General features: G+C 38.8%; 1 protein-coding gene across 6 annotated transcripts in view; it reads right to left on the reverse strand.

The window, feature by feature from the left end:
- PEAK1 (pseudopodium enriched atypical kinase 1) overlaps nt 1-22,496 on the reverse strand; it is a 309,528-nt gene that overhangs the window by 65,201 nt on the left and 221,831 nt on the right. For all 6 annotated transcript variants that reach the window (XM_055555619.1, XM_055555614.1, XM_055555615.1 and 3 more), the window contains one exon: nt 3,080-6,336. In XM_055555619.1, the coding sequence (XP_055411594.1) occupies nt 3,080-6,222 (3,143 nt within the window). In that variant the 5' untranslated portion in view covers nt 6,223-6,336. The remainder of the gene's footprint in view (nt 1-3,079; nt 6,337-22,496) is intronic.

Genomic DNA, 22,496 nt, shown 5'->3' on the forward strand with positions numbered 1-22,496 from the left:
CTTCTGTTTGCCATCATCATCTCTGTGACTTTGCATATATTGTTCCTTTGCCTACGGTGTCTTTGTCAGCCAGCTGCAAAATCTCATTTGTCATTTAATATCTGGTTTGTATTTCATTTCTGAGAAGCTGACTTCATGTCTTTTAAGCTGATTTAATCACTCTGTTTTTTGTGCTTCTGTGCCATTCTGAGCATACATTGGTTAGCACTTATCACATTGAGGGCAGAGGGTCCAGTAATATTTTTAAGCACCTACTATGTGCCAGACCCTGTGCTAAGTCTTTTACATGTTACTATTATATCCCCAAATTAATTACAGACTGAAGGTCCAGACAGACAGCTGAAGCTGAAGTCAAACCCATGCCCACTGTTTCAGCAGTGTGGTAATCTTTACCCCTGTTTATCCCTATGGCACATAGACAGCACAGTTAAGACATTCAATTTATGTCCCTTGAACAGTCAAATAAATGAACTTAGTAAAAAATCTCAACTCATAATGCAAGGCTCCACAAAGTCTTTCATCTTTTAGAGCCTAGGGTTTGGCCTTTGGTACAGTATTTTTCATTCTTTATGTACCATTTATATTTGGAATCTTCATTTACTTATACAAAGACTTGCATTTTCATTTCTTCCAGCAATGTGTTCCCAGCCGTGGGATGGTAATTTAATGATCACATTGCCATCAAGCTGGAAACACAAATGTTGACATTTGACAGTAATGTTTTTCCTCTCAAAGTTGCTTCAAGTAAATACTAATGGTGTATCCAAGTAAATGAAATAATTACTGAAAAAGCAAATGGTGTATATTTTTCAACATGAGTATTCAAGTTTTAAACTCTCCAAAAAGTTTTTTAAAAAAAAAACCTGTTTAACACTAATACCTCTTTTTCTAGTTAGTCTGGGACATTATGAAATGTGAAAATTCCAGTGTGCCTCTAAGAAAAGCTTAATGCTTCAAAATTCTTTTATTTAAAATATAGTACATATCTTGAAAATGGGAGGAAGACCAGTGGTTCTCAAAGTATGGCCCCAGGATTAGTATCATCATCATCACTTGGGAATTTGTTAGAAGGACCCAACTCAGACCTATCAAATCAAAAAACTCTGGGGGCCTGGCCCAGCAATTTGTGTTTCAATAGTCCTCCAGTTATTGAGATATATAGTTAAATCTGACAACCAGTGAGATAAATGCACTGTATCTTTTGGATAAATGGATGCTACCTTTAAAGAACTAATACATTGTAGAAGTTATGATTGGCCTATATGCAAGCAAACCTTTGACAATATAAGCTGTTTAGCAAGAGGTCTGCCATGCCAAGGGTCCAGGCTACCCTCAGCCCCACATACAGTGGCCATGCAGCCAAAGTAGAGAATCTCATTTCACTGAACAGAAGCCAAATTATTCCTTGACTCTGCCTTCCAGGATGTGGATAAACACACCACAACCATACTTAATGAGGAGTAAAGACATTTATTGATTTTCATGAACCATCTGCCATTCTGTCATAGGTAACTCCAGCCATGTACTGTTTAAATTGCTTCTTTTCTAAATGAAAGAGCAACCTACAATACATGTGTTTTATTACTACTGGAGTACAATATTCTATCATCTACTTTCAGCTACCAATGACAAGACTATTTTTCTCAGGGATGTATTACCACTATTCTACTTGCTTTGTTATTACATGGATTTAAGGAAAATAGTAACTTCTTAGCATTTTGACAACTAGTTGCCGGCATGTATAAAAAGCTTATTTTAGCAAAAAATATATATAAAATTTCCTGGCATTTTGCTAGAAGAAATGAAGGCATTAAGGGCTGATTTTTATTTACATTTTTCTAAAGAAAAGCTGATGAGAGACTCTGCCCTGAACCAGAGTTTTCTGTCTTTGCTGGGAGAAGGCCAGACCTGGGAGAGAAGGCTCACTGTAAATCAAGAGGCAGGAAGACTCAGAATCAGATGAATGGAATACTCAGGGCATATCTTTGTAAGAGTAAAAAGGGAGGGGATACAAGGAAATCATCCCATTTGTTATAAACCTGGATAACAGTTCCTTGTTCTTATTGGAAGTACATTAAGTTTGCTTAAAATACAAATGAGAAAGAAAAAAACTGTACACTTCCTAAACATGAATGTTTATGTGAGTGATTACAAGTGAAAGTATAAAAATTTTGTTTGATTCTATGTACATTAACAATGCAACATTATAGGAAGAATAAAAGTTGTAGAGTGAGACAGATCAAGGTTTGAATTCTGGCTCTGACAATTACTAGCTGTGTGAATCTGGCCAATTCTTAATTTCTTTGATTTTCAGCTTAGAGGGCTATTACAAGGATTTGATATAAATATTTGGGATATGACTTACAAAGGGTAGGTGATCAACAGACAGGTATTCAAGTATTAAAACAAACTGATGCTTAGATAATGGGTATGCGTTTGCAGTGCCTAGTTGGATTGAGAGTTATACCACTTGGTCTCAATCTCAATAACTAACTTCTCTTATTTCACCTACATGTTAAAAAACTATAAACTGCTTGCCATTTCCCCAACCTTTCCACGACACATGAAATAGGACAGAAAGAGATAGAAGTAAAAACAACAAATATTCCCCTAAAAAATAATCCAAATAGACATAACACCTTAGTGAAAGCCCAAAAAAAAAAAAAAAAATTTGCTTAAAGAGTTTGATTTCACTTACAGTGAAGTAAAGAATAGTATCACCATTTATTCATTTGATCTAGTTTCTTCCTCATACTACCATAGCATTTCAAAGTAACATATTATTTATTGCTAGTAAAGTGTTACAAATTTGTTTTTCTATGTTAAAGTTCCTCTGCATTTACCAGAATGCAGCAGGCTACTTTAGCTAAAGATCCAGGGCCATAAAACTTGTCCAATGCAATACGATAATTTTAATAATATTCTACTCTTGGAATGCAGTTATAAAGATAGATGATGGCCACTGAGTGCTATTTACAAAACAAAAATAGCTCTCATACAACCTTAAAGATGCAAAAAACTCAGCAACTGAAAATATGTTTTAAAAAATTCCTATATTCCACAAGTCGATTTTACATACCTGAGAATTTTCTTAGGAATCTGTGATGGAGATGAATGACTCCTTTTCTTCTTCTCTGAGTCCTGTAGTGACCCCTCCTCTGCTGCCCCCTTCTCTGTGACTGCTGACTGCTCTGCCTTGGCTTTGCCCTGATCCATGCTGAGCTGGCCTTGGGCAGGGTCGCACCTGTACATGAAGACAATGGCTGGCTTCTCGCTGGAGTCTCCTTTTGCCTCTGTGAACCAGCGATGGCGCTGAACTGGAGGAGGTGGCAGCATGTGGATGACTGTGCCATCCAGGCCCACCAGTTTCCCTTTCTCCCGGTCTTTCTCTTTGTCGTCCTCCTCATCTGTTTTCCGACGGCGGAAGAAACTTTTAAATGAGATCCAGCGTTTAGGTTTTGCGTCAGCTGCCCGCCTACTGCCTTCAGAGTGCAAAACTGATTCAGCTTCCGTTGACCTGGTCGGGCTGGTTGGCTTGGTCCAGTTGGTGAAATGCCTCTGCAAAAGGTTACTTGCATGGTAAGGGGACGAAGTCGAGCGTGGTGGGGGAAAAGGGGCTGGTGGATCGCTTTGGGGGTTCGTCACTAATTTGGAGGGAGGAGTGGTGACTGGCTTTGTGAGTGGATCTTTCTGTGCTTTGGTGGTAGGACTTTCTGTGGTCTGAGGTGCTTCAGCCTCAGCGCTGGGCTGGGACATGAAGAGAGATTTGGGGCGCACTGGTGTACCCTTGGGTGTAGTCTTAGCAGCACCGGCATCGGGAGGAACTGCATAAAGCTCTTCCACACTGCAAGCTTTAGGGCCAGACTGGGGCATTTCTGGAGGAGACTGCGGGGGCTGGATAGAAGCCACAATCTGAGAAAGCACGGTGCTCGCTTTCTCTCGGGTGCTACTGCCACTGCCCACCACCTGAGGCTCCTGAGTGCTTTCTGTTTTGGCCACAGGTTCTTGAGTGGTTCTCTGGAGCTTTGTTGGGGAGCTGTGGTTGGAACTGTAGCTTCTCTGTGGTGAAGACTGACTTCTGTTAAGACAGCTGTTAAACTCCTGAACCTTCTGAGCCACTGAGCCCCTTTTACGCTCTGTGCTGTTTGAAAACCCTTTAGCTTGGGGACATTCAGTGGGTTTGCTAGTAGTGTTATCAGATGCTTTGCTTTCAGTCTCTATTTCTTCGTAAGTGTGGCTTATTACACTTGTGGTTTTCTCCTTCACTGAAAGTTCTCCACTGGTTCCGAGAAAACTCTTGTAAATGGCTAGATTGTCATACGCATTTGGATTGATTACAATGGGAACTTTGATAGCATTTTTGGAACTCCGAGCATAAGTTGGCTCATCATGAATGATAATTGGAAAAGGTGGCATACCGGCATTGTTATAACTGTTAAATTTTATTTCAGACAAATTGGGTGACTTCACAGGGATGGTTTTGGAGGAAACATTTGTAGCTGTGGGTGAAGTAGGTGCTGATTTGTGACAGATTTTCCTTGGAGGGACATTCGGTCCACTCCCACTGCTGATTAATTCAACCTTAGGTATCTTCTGTCGTGGACTGGTGCTAGAAGTCCATACTTCCTGGTAGCGGATGGCACTGGATTTTTGGAAATGGGCACTTATGTGTCCTGATGTCAATGCAGGTGATGTCACCGGAGAGTTTGGAGTAGAAGATGAACTTTTAGTCTTGGGACTGTTAGCATGGCCCTCAAGGTGCTCACTGGCCATGGCTGCTGACACATCCACGACAGTATACGGCTTGCACAAAGGCTGTTCCAGATTCACAACTCGGTAGGGCTTTGCTTGCTCTTCCACAGGAACAAGGTTTATGGTTACCGCTTGCCCAGCAATATCTGTAGAGGCTTTACTTTCTGGCTTCTCAGTCTGTACAGCAATCTTGCCATCCTTCTCTTCTAATCGGAGAGCAAGGACTGCTTTGTGTGTCTCTGGAACTTTTACCGAGCTTTTAGAGGCTTGTGAGGAGTCCTTCTCCTGATCATTACCAGAGAGGCCTTCATAATTGGGCTCACTTTCCTTCATGTCCTTAGAATCTCCTGGGTTACCAGGAGCAATTCCCCCATTACAGATCTTCTGGGATAAACTGCTGGCTGTCTCAGAACGTGATTCTTCTGTTAAAGAGGAATCTGGGGATGTGGAGTCGGATGACACCATGCTCTGAGTGCTTCCTGGTCCATAGGAGACCACAGAATTCTCTTCATAACCATTCAGGATTTCATCATAACTGTCATCATAGTCTACAGCACAGATTCTTTGCAGAGATTTATTTCGCAGGGGGACAGTATTCCATTTTTTGTCCACAAAGAATCGCACAGGAGACAAAGTGTTTGCCCGAAAGTTGGCAAAGCGAGGCTGCCCTCTCATGCGAATCTCCATGGCCAGCAGTTCTTCATCACTCTCATCCCAGCTCTCATGCTCCTCCTCCATGTTACTCAAAAGCACATCTTCCTCACTCTCTTCACCACTAGAAAACTCTGGGTAACAGAATCGACCCCCTTCATTACTGATCACTTCTGTGCTCCCACTCAGAATAACGTGCTTGCCCTGAGTATCCTTCATCCCGCCCATCATGCAACTTGGTGGAAGCTTTCTTTCCAGGGATCGTTTATAGCAATCATTTATTCTTCCTAAGAATGTCTCTCTGGAGTTAGTCTCATTTTCTTTTATTTGAGGGGTGGTATCCAAGCCTGCTATCTCCTTTAACACCTCAGTTAGTCCATTATTGTTATTTGAAATCTTCTTTGCACTATCGTTATTCCCATAAGGCTTAGGGACATGGCTAAATCCTTCAACATCATCTTCATTATTATTATTAAGTGGTTTCTGATTCAAGGCCATCCTGTTTCGGTTCCATCCTATGACGACAGGTTTATTCTCACAGTGTTCTTGTATACTAAGCTCACCACACACACTTTGCCCATCTGCCACCATCATAGTGGGCTTCACAGCGATAGTGGGTTTTTTAGCCACAGGAGGCCGGAAGTTTCCAGTGTTCCTGATACGGTGGTTGTTACTGTGGTTTGCATTAGTTTTATTGCCATGGGTGATGGGTGCCTTCTCAGGGTCTGGGGGTAGCTGGTGTAAACTTTTAGGTTTAAAGCAGTTCTTGCATTCACCAGGTTTCCAAACGTGTTCAGTAAAGGTATTACAAGCAGACATTTTTAAAAATAGAACTTCACAGACAATGCTCTCCTTTCAGTGCATGGCAAAACTTTCATCTGTTAGTTTTCACCTCCCCTGCGTTCCTTAGCAGCTCTTCTAAGTGTGATCAACCTGATGGCAGAAGGGGGAGAGAAGAAGAAAATCTGAATGGAAAAGGTACTATGAAGTTTATTATGATGAATAATTAGAAAATATTGGCTCCAACTTTCCTTAAATCAAAAGACTGAGAAATAAACCAATTTGGGCATTTTATGAATTCTCTTTAGTTAATCAGCATTTTGAAATGCTAGTTTTTAAGCCATAATTTTATGCATTCTCACTGAACCAAGTATATATAATATTTCATTTGATGTCTCTGTGACAGTGATACTGTGAGCTTCCCCTCTTGGAAATGAAACCTTTCTTTCTGTCATCCTCCAACCTAAAACTTCTTAGTTCATGGTGGGTTCCTCTTCTTCTGCCTACCCTTTACATTTGGATACCTCGTAGACTCCTCAAACACAATGCATCCAGGACTAATCGTTCGGCCACCTATTTTCTCAACTGTTGAGATGCTTTTATACTCTAGCCAGCCCTCCTCTACCCTCCAGGCCACCTTCTGCCCCTGTCTTTATCCTAATTCAGCTACTGTCACTATCATCTACCTAGATAGCTAAGCTTCAACCTTCAGATCATTCTTGACACCTCTCCCCTCACGCCTAACTACACATCCTAAAGCCTTTTGTAAATTAGTCTTGCCAACTTTATCTATTACATTTCACTGGCACTCCTTCCTATTACCAGACACTGCTGGTAGTTCAGGTACTCACCATCTTTTGCCTACGTTCCTGCAATAGGTTGTTAACTGATCTCCATGCCAGTAGCCTCACCCCATCCCAATCTAACCTCTCTACCTTTGTTACTCAAACTGTGGTCCTTAGTAGAGCAGTATTAGCATCATCTTGAAGGCTGTTAGAAATGTAGTATCTAAAGTCCAATCCTAGTCCTACTGCATCAGAATTTGCATTTAGTGAATTCTCAAGTGACTCCACCATTCTCTACTACTATCAGATTTTTTTTTTTCTATAATGCTAATATGATCACCATATTACCTAGCTTAACTATTCTGTGGTTAAATATTACCTAATGCATTGGCTCCAAAAATGTCAGATAGGGGTTGCTAGACGGGTAAGAACCACCTGGGGAAACACCCAAAGTCAGTCTCTTACGGAAGAGTCCAGGAATCTGATCTTTAAACAAGGTCTCCAGGTAATTCTATGTACACTGAGGTGTTGGAACCTCTGAGTTACAGGATGAAATACAAGCCTCTTAGGTATTTAGGATATAGTCCTTGCCTCCCTTCTAGCCTTATGTCTTAAAAATCAACTAGTCTTTTCAAACTCTAAATCCCACTGGGCTACTCATCTCTCCTTGGTACCATCAAAGTCACTTAAAGATATCTCCATGAACAAGCACTTTCACTTTTAATTGTCTATTTTCTCACTAGTTTTTGAACTTTTTAAAGCCTGGGCTATATCTTATTCATTTCTATATGTCTAATGTAAGGAGTTGGATGGGCTTCCCTGGTGGTTCAGTGGTACAGAATCTGCCTGCCAAAACAGGAGACACAGGTTTGATCCCTGGGTCAGGAAGATCCTCTGGAGAAGAAATGGCAACCCACTCCAGTATTCTTCCTGGAAAATTCCATGGACAGAGGAGCCTAGCGGGCTACATTCCATGGGCTCGCAGAGAGTTAAGACATGACTTAGTAACTAAACAACAATAGCAAGGAGCTGGATAAACACTGGTTGATTAAATGTGCTAGTTTGAGGCTTATCTTAAAAAAAAAAATCTTGTGGCTCTCTCTCTCTCTCGTCTCTCTCTTTGGCACAGTGCTACAGACCTTCCCACTACAATCTTACGTTTCCACTTTGGATATTATAATAAAGCTGGCAGTGGGCATGTACATGTAAGAACTATTTTAATAGCCGGAAAGTTTATCTTCATTCATGGACAATGACAGTGACCAGTGTCTTGGTTTGTCAGAAACACAGCCTTTCGTCAAGTTTCAGCACATTTATAAGAAAGGAAAGAACATTTTCTTTAGCTAATATATACAAAGCTACATCCCTTGTAAACAACACTCACAGAGCACTCTGCCTCAGTGGAAGAAATGCAGACAAAGATCAAAGAATTCCACACAGAGAGTCCAATGACTTGGCCAAAATCGAAGTTCATTCTTTGCTGGAGATCATGGAATGTCTTTTTTCAATAAAGTTAAAATACATTTTTCAAGTGTTTGTTTGAAAGTATTTATTTACTCTTTCAAATGTTCTAAAAGTTATATACTTTGGTTGATAAAACCATTTCTTGCTATTCTTAGACTGAAACATTTTGAGCAAGGGGAAGAATGGCATAAAATTAGGCTGAAAAAGAGAGCAGGGTCCAGATCACATGGGGCCTTTTATAGTCTTTTAAAGTATAGAGTTTCCTAAGGGCAGTGGGAACCCACCAAAGGGTTTCAAACAAGGAAACAAGATGACATAATCTATATTTTAAAAAGACAGCTTTGACCAAAAAATCTGAAATACTTAGGTATAAGTCTAATATAGTATGTGTAAAATCTATATGCAAAAAACTAAAAGACTGATTAAAGAGATCAAAGACCTAAATAAATAGAGAAATATATCAAGTTCTCTCAGTGTAATTAAGATGTCAAGTCTCCCCAAGTTGCTCTGCAGATTCAACGTAATTCCAACCAAAATCTGAGAGGATTTTTTGTAGAAATCATCAAGTTGATTCTAAAATGTATATAGGAAGGCCAAGAAACTAAAATAGCCAGAAATAATTTCAGAAAAGAACAAAGTTGCAGGACTCATATTACTGGATTTTAAGATTTTTAATATGGCAAAACCAATACAATATTGTAAAGTTAAAAAATAAAAGAAATTAAAAAAAAAGAACAGTACTCTGAATGGAGGAAGAAAGTCAGAAACTATGAAGGTATCTGACCTGAAACATTTACTTATTTCAAAATAAAATTAGAATTGAGAATTTCCTCCTTTGTTGAGGAATTTGCTTTGAGCATCAGGAGTAGCTAGTAGCCTTGGTGGGTGAACCAGGGAGAAGAGGATATCCCCCAAAGTAAACTCAAAAATAACAGCCCTAAGTGTAATGATATAGAAGCCAGATGAGATTTCATTGTGTGTACCTCAAATGCTGCTGAGAGGTAACAGAGAATGAGAACTTGAATGTGCCTACTGGACTTCGCACTGTGAGCTCACTGGTGATCTCAGCCCAGATTATTCTGGTGCAGTGGCAGGGATGGAAAGCAGACTGTGGTGAGTCAAAGAGGGATGAGAGAGAGTAATTTTAGATAACTTTTTGGCAAAGTTTAAGTGGGAAGTAGAAGAAAGAAAGAGCTGGGAGTATGGGGGAGGGGGTCTCGAAAGGATTTCCTTATTTTAATATGGCAAAAACTAGATCATGTTGACTACAAATACTGGAAACAGACACAGGGGAGTGTGAGAGGCTGAAAAGAGAAAAAAAAGGGGGTAGATATTAATAATTACAAACCTTAGAATGTTAAAATTGAGCAGACCCTTAGTTCAATTCTTCTCTTTTATTGACAAGGGAAACTGAAGCCCAGAAAAGTCCACACAAATGAATGAGAAAGACTGAGAACAGCAACTCAAGGCTATAGCTACCTATAGGATGTTCTGTTTTTAAATTACTTTTTTCTTTTTGTAATATAAAATATTTGCTCTTTTCTTATGTATGCTCACTGTGAAAACTCAGAAAAGCATAAAGAAAATGAAATCATGCATAATCCTATTATTCAGAAGTGACTTCTATTAGCAGTTTGTGGAAGTTCCTTTCAGTTATCAAGAATCTTTAAAAAAAAAAAAATTCCTGTCTACTTAGCCTATGTGGTACTGATGACAAAGAATAAGGCATCCCAGCCTAATATCTTGTTAACCAAGTTAAACCCACTGATGAAAGAAAGGGATTAAATTTTCTCTTTGTAAGTAGTAGAGTATATTTTCTTTTTCCAAGGCTGGTAGACAGTAAAAATAATTCTCTATTTTGAGTGCACATAAGTTAATTCAGTCAAGAGATGCTGCTGAGTTGATTAGCAGCTATCACATTATCAACAGGATAGACAAATGAGATTCACCAGGAACACAATCAGCTTATGTCAGTGCTGTGTGCAATAGAAACCCATCAATAAAACTGAAGCCTTGGATTTGGCATTCTAAGTTCTGTGTACATCTGTATTCAATCTTATAAAACCAAGAGATGAACCAAGCAAACACCTTTAGCAAGCAGCAGATGGAGCTGCTGTCTAAGTCACAAAGCCTTAACTATGAGGGTTTCATTTTTCAACACTAATTATGTTTGGAGACAAAGATGTGCACTTAAAGACACTGTCAAAACTATTTTAACTTATAACAGGCTCTTAGAAAGAGAAGCTACACCAGTTGTAGCTCTATCCAAAGAGCAGTCCTTGGGCTTTACTGCCTTTGAAATGACTTCAATGGCAATCAATAACTAGCAGCTTTGTCTGCTCAACACTGACACCTCCAAAATGGGAAACTCTAGCCACCAAAGTCATGCTTGAGAAATAAAAAATGTGTCTCCTGAGGCACTTAAGCAAGGATATATGACAGTCTACCCTGGTGTCTTCTATTTATTTGCCAAAACAGGTCAGCTATGGAGCATCAAATGGAACGTTGGATAAGGAAAAACTCATTGGCCTCCACATCCCTTATAATCTCAAAGCAAATCCTGCAGATGAAATGCTCAGTGACAAAGTGTAATGGCTGAAGTTGCCCCTAGGAGCTAGCCAGGATTCCATGATCTAAAATCTGATTTAATATTTGACAGTTTTCAAGGCCAAAACCCTTCAGGCTATAGATGAAGCTGTTCACGGGTAGCTTATTTCACGTCTAGTCATGACAGCTTTTAAAGAATCTATACTGTTTTTTACTCTCTCTACTGCTATACAGTCAATGACATAATTAGTTTGCTTATAGTCCAACTGTTTCAAGCAGATTTGATACAAGACAGCCAAATTCATACAGGATCTCAAAGTTGGAATAGACAGGCCCACAGAAAGAGTCAGAGCTCCTCAAGCTAGATGCAATTTCCAAGTCAGTGAAGAAGGTGAGAGCGTGCTGGTGGTATATTAAATACCATAAGCAGAGTATTTCCTAAAGGCATCCAAGGAGAATCTATTAATAAATGAGGATGGAGAATGGACTGCTCAGCTCCTTCCCCAATCCTGTGACTCCCAGAGCCCATTATCGCTCTTCATAAAACCTGTCATACTATCAAAGGGGAAGAATCAAGAATTCTCACTGTTTTACATGGGCTTTTAAGGATACTCTTCACTGAGAAACTATTGCTTATATGTCATCCAACACATTACTGTAGTCCAGCTCCAGGCTACTAAAGTAAAATTTACAAGCCAAGGTTCTCATTAGGCTTTTGTAATGGAACGAGTGGGTCACTTAAATAAAAAAGGAAAGGAAAATGTGACAAGTACCCCCACGTCACTGTTTCCAACCTTTCCTCCTTCCACAGTGAAAAATGCTGACGGATACCTCAACCAGCTGCCAAACCCTTCAGTACATGACTACAAGGGTGGGGAGAGGAAGTGTAAGCAAAGCTGCAGGAAAAGGCTTTGTAGGAGATAAAACACAGCTTGAATTGGGCACATACATGGAAATTCCATGAATAAAAGGAACCTTCTTAATTTGAGATTTGACCAAAGGGGGAAAAAAACACAGTTCTTTGCTAATGATAAGAATAGGCAAGATCTTAAGACTTAAGGCTCTTCTGTCTAAAGAAGAAACCAAGGTAAGACCTACTTCATTTAGAAACCTTAACTAAAAAGCTCTGCTGAAAGGAGGAAGACCACCCACTTCCAGTTGTTCTAACCACCAGTTTTTTTCTAACAGTTTACTGTTCCTGTCACATGGTGGTCATCTCAGGATAAGGATTGTGCAACAGCAGATGCGTCACTGTGAAGAGGCACTGCTAAGGCCCCGACACATTTTTTCAGTTCAAATTCTTTGATGAACCAGTTAAATAATAACAATTATTATTATTATTATAAATTAGGTAACAGCTAGTTATAAGATTATAATTTCCAAAATGTTCACTGAACCCACTTCAGACCCCTATGTAAGAAGGTAGGCATCACAGAGCAGGTGAAAATGTTATCTAATAACAGTCAAGGACTCCATAGTATTTTTCAGTTTTACTCTACTCACAAATGATTCCCTCTGCTTGGAACGTATATTCTCTAATGCCATTCCATTTGGCAACAGCCTGTTTACCCTTCAAGACCCAGTTCAAAATTTACCTGTGATGAAGCTTTACCTAACTCCCTAAATACCTTTATTGTAAGACCATGTTATATTATATAGGTCCCCAGAAGGCACGGCTGTGTCTTTTTCATCTCTAGATCTCTTGGATTGCTTGGAATACAGCAGGTACTAAATAAGTGCTTCCTGAATAAAAGCAATTTTAGCCAGCTAAAGCTGGGCACCATTTAAAGCTGTTTACCCACGAAAACTCTTAATTCTCATAAAACTCTATGATGTGTATAGCCCCACTTCACTGATAAAGAAACTGAGACTTGTCCAGGGTCACACAGCTAACATGGCAGAGACAAAATGGATGAATGCATGCACGTATAAATGGTGGAGTTCAGCTACCTATGGTATCTGGAGGCTGCTTTAAATGTAAGCATGGTGGTGCCTGAAAAACAGTTCACTCAACAACAGCAGCACTGCTTATCATAGTGGAATTCCATCTTGAGCAAAGCAGTGTTAGAAGTAGGCACACCCCCACCATCCCCAGCTCACTCCTGAGATTGCAGGGTCCACGTACTCACTGCAGAGCAAGTTAGGAGTAAAACTAAGAGCCAAATAGCTACCTGGGCTGCCCCAAAGGTGGTGCTTTTTTTTTTCCTTTTTGTACTTCAGAGTATTGGAGTGAATATTCTGAGGCAAATTAAGTATGCTCTTTCATCTAGACCAGCCTGAGTCAGGAACCATCCTTATTTGGAAGGGCCTATGAAGTGGCTGATTGAGAGCAATTGGTGAGATGCTGTTAGAAGCGCCTTACTGTATTCTTCTCCACTGTTGTCAACTGTCAAATGAAGAAAGCGAGACTGTAGACTAATTGAGATGTGAAAAGATAGGTGATCTCTGGTTTGAAAGAAGGGAATAAGAAAGAGGGAAAATGAGGAAGTGAAAGAGTCAAAGGTAAGAGAAAGAAGAAAAGGAGGGCAGAAAGAGGTTGGGAAGGAAAGAGACCCAAGAAATAGCCGATTATTTTGAGAGAAATCCCACTTGAATGCTTACAGCAACATAATCAGGGGAAGCGATAATGTCCTTTGTTATCATGCTTCACCATTTCTGGAGGCTTTATTCTTTATTGTCTTGCATGACTTAAAAATTTGGTAGGAGGCATTATTTTTCCAGTCAAACTAAAATTTACCTTCCCAGTTACAGAACAGAGTAACAGTACATTCCATAAGACATTTATAACTTGAAATTCTAAAGAGAAAACGTACCTCTAAATTAATGAATGTCTGAGTTATACAATACTTTAAAGAAATATAAATTTATTGCTTTCAAAGAGTTATCATAGAGATAAATTAGCTTAACAGTCTTTACTGTTAGAAGTATTTGGAGGATTATTCTAATAAATATATAAGAAACTAGTCAATCCTAAGGAAAATCAACCCTGAATACGCATTGGAAGGACTGATGCTGAAGCTGAAGCTCCACCTGATGCAAACAGCCGACTCACTGGAAAAGACTCTGATGCTGGGAAAGATTGAAGGCAGAAGGAAAAGAGGGTGGCAGAGGATGAGATGGTTAGATGGCATCACTGATTAAATGGATATGAACTTGGGCAAACTCCAGGAGATGGTGAGGGACAGGGAGGCCTGGTGTGCTGCAGTCCATGGGGTCGCAGAGTCAGACACAACTTAGCGACTGAAAAACCACATAAATAAATAATGGCTTAAACAAAACTAATACAATTTTGTAAAGTTTAAAAATAAAATAAAATTAAAAAAAAATACATTAAGAGTATCAACCTGGGATCCAGGATGTATTTTCAAGGGTGTATGAGCTCGACATTCAGAAAATGAAGATCATGGCATCTGGTCCCATCACTTCATGGGAAATAGATGGGGAAACAGTCTCAGACTTTATTTTTTTGGGCTCCAAAATCACTGCAGATGGTGACTGCAGCCATGAAATTAAAAGATGCTTGCTCCTTGGAAGAAAAGTTATGACCAACCTAGATAGCACATTGAAAAGCAGAGACATTACTTTGCCAACAAAGGTCTGTCTAGTCAAGGCTATGGTTTTTCCAGTGGTCATGTATGGATACAAGAGTTGGACTGTGAAGAAAGCTGAGCACCGAAGAATTGATGCTTTTGAACTGTGGTGTTGGAGAAGACTCTTCAGAGTCCCTTGGACTGCAAGGACATCCAACCAGTCCATTCTAAAGGAGATCAGCCCTGAGTGTTCTTTGGAAGGAATGATGCTAAAGCTGAAACTCCAGTACTTTGGCCATCTCATGCGAAGAGTTGACTCATTGGAAAAGACTCTGATGCTGGGAGGGATTGGGGGCAGGAGGAAAAGGGGACGACAGAGGATGAGATGGCTGGATGGCATCACCAACTCGATGGACATGAGTTTGAATGAACTCCAGGAGATGATGATGGACAGGGAGGCCTGGCGTGCTGCGATTCATGGGCTCGCAAAGAGTCGGATATGACTGAGGGACTGAACTGAACTGAACTGATGAGAACTCCAAAACAGCCCCTCTATTGAACTGAAACCAAAGTTTACAATCTAAAGTAAACATAGAATGGAACACTACAATGGCCACTTATTAACTAAGCACAGCATCATGATTTGTAACAGTATTACAAATATACATATATATTTGTTTTTCTAACCTGAGCTTGTATCAAGCACACTACTTTGATTGTTAGGAATAATGAGAAAAGAAGAGGTTTACTTAATATGTAAATGACACAGTTCCACTAAGTAAAGACCAAAATGACATCATGGTGCAGTCACTGCACATTGTACCAGTCCTGAATTTTCAATATTCTGGAAAGAAGTGTGGCAGAAGAAGAGAGCCAATGGTAATGAAAGGTGCCAAAAAAAAATCAGTGGGGTTGCAGGCAGCTCTGTATTCACATGTGAGCAGCAATTGTTTCACCACAATATCTATTGTACAAAAATAGTATTGTTAATTTGAATTTCATTAGTTTTACAGGCTTTTTTCTCAGGGTACTTCACTTTTAAATTTGTTTTAGTTTATAGCTACATAAGAGATATAAGCATAAAGAATTTATACCTAATTTTATATTTGTTCATATTTAAGTAAAATTATAATAATAATGTACATCAATACTAAAAGACTGTAGCTTTAAAATCAATTAAAAGGAGCCTATAAGTTACTGAAGTTTGAAAAGCAGTGCTTAAAAACAATATTCTCTATGTCAGGTAATCATTCCTTTTCTGATCTCATTTACATTATTAATTTGCTATGTATCTGTTAAAGGAGTATAATAATCACCTACCCCATAGAATTGTTGTTAAAATGAATTAAGTTAACATATACAGGGATTGTACTGAATCTACAGATGGCTTTGGGTAGTAAGGACATTTTAACAATATTAATTTTTCTAATCCACAAACAGAATATTTTTCCATTTGTGTTGTCTTCAATTTCTTTCAACAAAATATTGTTTTCATTGTACAAATCTTTCACTTTCACTTGGTTAAAATTACTCCTAAGTATTTTATTGTCTTTGATACCATCATAAATGGGATTGTTTTATTTTTCAGATATTTCATTGTTAGTGTGTAGAAACACAACTGATTTCAAAATAACAATTTAATCTCTTACCTTCTGATTCAATGTAGTCCCTGTTAAAATTCTAATGACATTTTCTTTTCACAGAAATAAAAAAAAATGATCCCTAAAATTTGTATGGAAATACAAAAGACCCTGAATAGCCACAGCAATCCTGAGAAAGAAAAAGGCGGGGGCATCACGTGCTTTGATTTCAAAGTATACTGCAAAGCTATAGTAACTAAAGGAGAAGGCAATGGCACCCCACTCCAGTACTCTTGCCTGGAAAATCCCATGGATGGAGGAGCCTGGGGGGCTGCAATCCATGGGGTAGCTAAGAGTCGGACACGACTGAGCGACTTCACTTTCACTTTTCACTTTCATGCATTGGAGAAGGAAATGGCATCCCACTCCAGTGTTCTTGCCTGGAGAATCCCAGGGACAGAGGAGCCTGGTGGGCTGCCGTCTATGGGGTCGCACAGAGTTGGACACGACTGAAGTGACTTAGCATAGCATAGTAACTAAAACAGTAAAAACAGACATATAGACAAATGGAACAGAGAGCCCTGAAATAAGCCCAGGAATATATGGGCAATTAGTTTATAACAAAGGAGCCAAGAATAACACAATGGAGAAAGGACAGTCTCGTCAATAGATAGTGCTGGGAAAACTGGACAGCCACATGCCAAAGAATGAAACTGGACTCCCATCTTAGACAACACACAAAAATCAATTCAAAATGGATTGAAGACTTAAACATAAGACCTGAAACTGTTAAACTTCTAGAAGAAAACACAGGGAAAAAACTCTTTGACACTGGTCTTGGGAACAGTTTTTTGGATATGATATCAAAGGTACAAGACACAAAAGCAAAAATTGACAAGTGGAACTACATCACACTGACAAACTTCTGTACAGCAAAAGAAATCAATAAAATGAGAAAAGAAGTTACGGAACGGGAGAAAACACATGCAAACAATATACTGGGTAAGGGGTTAATGCATGGGTGTGTGCTAGGTCGCTTCAGTCATGTCCAACTCTTTGTGACCCTGTGGACTGTAGCCTGTTAGGCTTCTCTGTCCAAGGGATTCTCCAGGCAAGAATACCAGTGTCGGTTGCCATGCCCTCCTCCAGAGGATCTTTCTGACCCAGGGGTCAAACCCACATCTCCTGGGTCTCCTGCATTGGTTCTTTACCCATTTTACCCAATTTACCAGGTGGGTTTTTTACCACTAGCGCCATCTGGGAAGCCCAAGGAGTTAATATCTAAATATATAAAGAACTCATACACTCAATAACAGAAAGATAAAAAAAAATATGATATAAAAATAGGCAGAAGAACTGAACAGACGTTTTTCCAAGAAGACGTCCAAATGACCAACCAGTATATGAAAAGATGCTCAACATCACTAGTCATCAGGAAATGAAAATCAAAACCACAGTGAGATATCATCTCACGTCTGTTATGTCTATCATTAAGAAGACAAGAGATAAAAGTATTGAGGAAGATGTGGAAAAAAGGGAATTCCTGTGCACCACTGATGGGAATGTAAGTTGGTTAGGCTGCTATGCAAAATAGTATGGAGGTTCCTCAAAATTAAAAAAAAATAGGACTGCAAATATGATCCAGCAATTCCACTTCTTGGGTATACATCCAAAGGCAATGAAAACAATTTACTGAAAAGATACCGGTACTCTCACATTTACTGCAGCATTATTTACAATAGACAAGAAATGGAAACAACTTACAAGACCATCAGTGGATGAATAGCCAAAGAAGATGTTGTATATACAACATATTACTCAGCCATGAGAAGGAAGGAATCCTGCCATTTGTGACAACATGGATAGACTTTGAGGTGTTATGCTAAGTGGGATAAGTCAGACAGAAAAGACAAGTACTCTATCACTTACATGTACAATCTAAAAAAACCCCAAAAAACCCAATCTCATAGAAACAGAGTAAAATGGTGGTTGCTGCTGCTGTTTAGTCACTAAGTCGTGTCTGACTCTTTTGAGACCCATGGACTATAGCTTGCCAGGCTCTTCTGTCCATAGGATTTCCCAGGTGAGAATACTGCAGTGGGTTGCCATTTCCTTCTCCAGGGGATCTTCCTGACCCAGGGATTGAACCTACATCTCCTGCGTGGCAGGCGGATTTTTTTTTTTTTTTTTTTAACCACTGAGCTAGCTGGGAAACCCAAATGGTGGTTATCAGGGACTGAAGGATAGGAGAATTGGGAGATGTAGTTCTACTTAGAAGATGAGTAAGTTTTGGGGGTCTAATTCAGAGCATACTGATTATAGTCAACAATACTGTATTACATACTTCAAAGTTGCTAAGAGACCAGGTCTTAAATGTTCTACCACAAAAAAGAAATGATAATTATATGATGTGATAGTGAGGTGAGCTAATTCTATGGTATGCTATGGTGGTAATCATATTGTAATATATAAATGTATCAAATCAACACACTGCATACCTTAAATTTACACGATGTTAAATGTCAACTGTGTCTCAAAAAAGATAAAATATGTAAAGTGCTTAACAGAGACTGATAAATGATAAGCACTTAATAAATATTAGTTCTTTCTTCCTTTATTTATTAAGTATCTTCCTTTATTAAATCTCTATGTCCAACGGAGGATAGGAAGGGAAATGACCTCCTCCATACCTTCTACACATATTTGGACTGCATCTTGACATTCCAGGTAGAAACACTGTTAACTAAACTGGGAGGCTTCAATTATGGATGCTTTAGTTGAAAGTTTTGGCTATTTTGTAAACCTACCATGTATTATTTCTACAAGGAAAATGCCCTCCAAGTTCTGAATCAACTGATTTGCAAAGAAACTTTAGCATCCTATTTTGGACCTGTGTTTTGCATTATTTTCAAGAGATGCTCTCAGATTTTATCAGGAAGGAGTTGCCGAGCAATAGAGTAATACAATATTACTATGCTTTAAGAATTCAGGTGGATATGGAAAGGATATACTGATAAGAGGCAAGGTTGGAGGAAATGTGGTTGCTTCAACTTTCGTAATACCATACCAGGTAGGGCCCCAAACTAACGCGGGCAGTTGGAATTAATGGGCAAGGGCTAATATGAGAGGCCAAATAAACAGTACATATCAGCCAGCAGGACATTAGGAGAGAGGGACAGTGACTTAAGATGACTCTGGGGTCTCCCTAGATGAAGACCCAGGCTGACTTTCCCAGAGGCACACTGAGAAGTATAGACAGTGAAGTTAGCAACAATTGTACAACTTCAACTGTGGAAAATGAGAAAACTGATGTTTGAATGAAAATAACAGCCTAAAGCCAACTAGTCCATATCTAAAATTTTTTCCATTAAAAATACTTTAATTGCTGTTTTCTTATATAAACCTTACTCTAAATGTTGAGTGCAAACGGTTTAGTGAGAGTAATACAAAAGATTCAGGATGCTGACATAGATGTGGGAAGGAAAGAGAAAGGCAAAGTGACAATTTTCTGGTTACCTTTATTTTACCATAGATAAAAGGCAGAAAAATAAAACTTGGGCTAAGGAAGTAAAGTGATGAGACAGACCAGAGATGGATCATGAAGGATGTCAACTGTGGTCAGAAGATTCACATTGTCCAGGTGGGCATGAACATATGCCAACAGGTTTCCTTCAGGGCTGGTCTCAAGAAAACAACAGAAGCTTAGACTCTAGGGTGTTTGTTAGATGTTAATATATATATTAAGAGGATCACAATCAGAAAGAAGAAAAGCTAAACTGCTCTCAAAAGTATTCTAGGTCTTTAATCTCCTTATCAGTGAACATACATGCGTGTGGTGTGTAACACTGTACCACTACAGACAGCCAATGCTTCTCTGGATGTAAAGTGACAGGTAGGATGCCAGCCATTCCTTAACAGGTATTGGGCTCCTGGTCCTTGTGGTTGCCAGAGTATTGGGTAGCATTTCCATTCCTATCATAACAATCTACCAATCAACTGAACTTTCAGAGGTGCAAGTGAACAAAGCTAAAGGCCATTACTAATTAGATATAAATTTATACAAGTTGTCAAACTCCCTAGGCCTCCTGGCCTTGATCCTTTTTTCTTTTAAATGAGAAATAACTTAATTCCTTATATTATGAAAGCAATCAGAAAATACAGATACGCAAACAAACAAAACCCCAGACCAAAAAGCTTACTATATACCCTTCCAAGTCTTTTTCCTGTATACAGATCACTTGTACATACATTGATACACAGACACATACAACACAATGAACATGATGTTTGATAACATGAATATCTTTTAAATTGTTTCTAAAATTTTCTACCAATTCAAAATTATATAAATGCAAGTTTTAGTTAAAGTGCCAATTTAAATCATTAATTTTTTTTTTTGCCATGCCACACAGCTTGTGGGATCTTAGTTCCCTGACCAGGAATTGAACCCCTGGGCCCACAGCAGTGACAGCACTTAAGTCCTAACCACTGGACCACCAGTAAATTCCCCATTCAAACAAAGTTAACAATGAAAGAAATGACTTGTAGTCAGAGTCCTTGAAAGTGAAAGTCGCTCAGTTGTGTCCAACTCTTTGCAACCCCATGGACTATATACAGTCCATGGAATTCTCTAGGCTAGAATACTGGAGTGAATAGCCTTTCTCTTCTCCAGGGGATCTTCCCAACCCAGGGATGGAACCCAGGTCTCATGCATTGCAGGTGGATTCTTTATCAGTCCTTCAACAACCTCAAACAATTAAAAATATTTCTCATGTATAATAAAAAACAACTCTTTTCTATGGACATAGTTAATCTGGCAAGATTACCGATTCAGGGCAAAGCTGAAAACCAGACAAAATGTAGGAAAGAGCCTTCAGGTCTCACTTCTAGACTCTTCTGTTTGCACACAAATTTAACTTGATCAACTCAAGCCAGTATTTTTGTACAGAAATAATAATGAATGCTCTACTTATGAGTGGTGAAGTATAACTATCTCTCTCACATTGCCCTTGATTTGTACATTCCCTATCCACTTTACTGTGAATTTGCTGAGATAACAATGTTAATTCATTTGAATGGAGATATGCGTACCCCACTGCACTTTCAAAAAGATGCCCCTTCCATTATCACTCTTTACAAAAGACTTTCTTTCTAATCATCTCTTCTGTAACCTTGTCTATTCCCAAACATATAAGAGTGCAGTATCTTCCCACAATCTCCACTTCTTATTCTTGTGCTCTAAAGTTTCAGACTTCAGCTTCCAACTATCTGTTAGACCACTCTAAACAAAATTAGTTGTCTTTCCTCCAAAATATGCTCCATCTTTTTCTGAGCACTATAACAATTAATGGTATCACAACTTCCGTAGGCATTTACGCTAGGTCAACTTGACCCCTCTCCTCGTCCTTCTCATATGGTATACAATCAATGCCAGGTTAAGCGCTGGATTTTATTCCTCTTTGAAATACTGAGATGGTATTCTGTTGTCTCCTAATTCCTCTAAAAAACAAATCTTTACCACTTTACCGATTTCTTCATAAAATCATGACTGGTTCTCAGATGTCTATACAATCTATCTGAACTCTTTAGAGTATAATGCTCTTCTGTGATCAGATACTGACTTACCTTTTAAAAAAATCATCTTTTATATGTCTACCATATAACAACTGTTCAAAAATTCTACAAAACTTTTGATGCTTCAGTCAAATGCCAACTCCCCTGTGAAGTTGTGGATCATCCTCTTAAAGAATTAACTGTTTCCTCCTCAAATTTCCCATTCTATGGTATTTATGACTGTTTGAATACAACTTTCTCTCTCTCTCACTCACTACACTTAGCTCCTTGAAGACAGGAGACATTTCTTACATAGTTTTGGTACTTTATATTTCTTGAACAGATGAATAAATGATGCTTTATTATCTGGTTTCAGAGATCAAGATAACTTATAAGGGGACAGAAGAATTCAGACAGAAGTGGCAAGTGACAAGTGATTACTGACAGCAAAATAATAAACCCCCCCTTCCAAATTTAAGAACTCAAACAGCATTTCAGTGTGGGGCAAACAAGCCCCTATATCCCTTAACAGCATCACCATATTTTCCAGAATAGCACTGTGATTGACACTGATATTAATTATAGCAAGATATCAAGAAAATGTTAAACTATGTTTGGTATCCTGTATTTAAAAAGGGAGGAAAACAGCAGAAGTTTAAAATATATTTTAGAAAGATTTTTATATAAATGGTTTTATTATTTACAAGTTTATTTATTCAATTATAAAATAAATACCTATTATAGCAAACTTGGAGAATAAACAAAGATAGAAGAAAGGAAAAGCACCCCAAATCTTAGTTTTGTCATCATTGTTCAGTTGCTCAGTCATGTCTGATTCTTAGCGACCCCATGGA

This window comes from Bubalus kerabau, chromosome 19 (genome assembly GCF_029407905.1).
Source record: "Bubalus kerabau isolate K-KA32 ecotype Philippines breed swamp buffalo chromosome 19, PCC_UOA_SB_1v2, whole genome shotgun sequence".
NCBI lineage: Eukaryota > Metazoa > Chordata > Mammalia > Artiodactyla > Bovidae > Bubalus > Bubalus kerabau.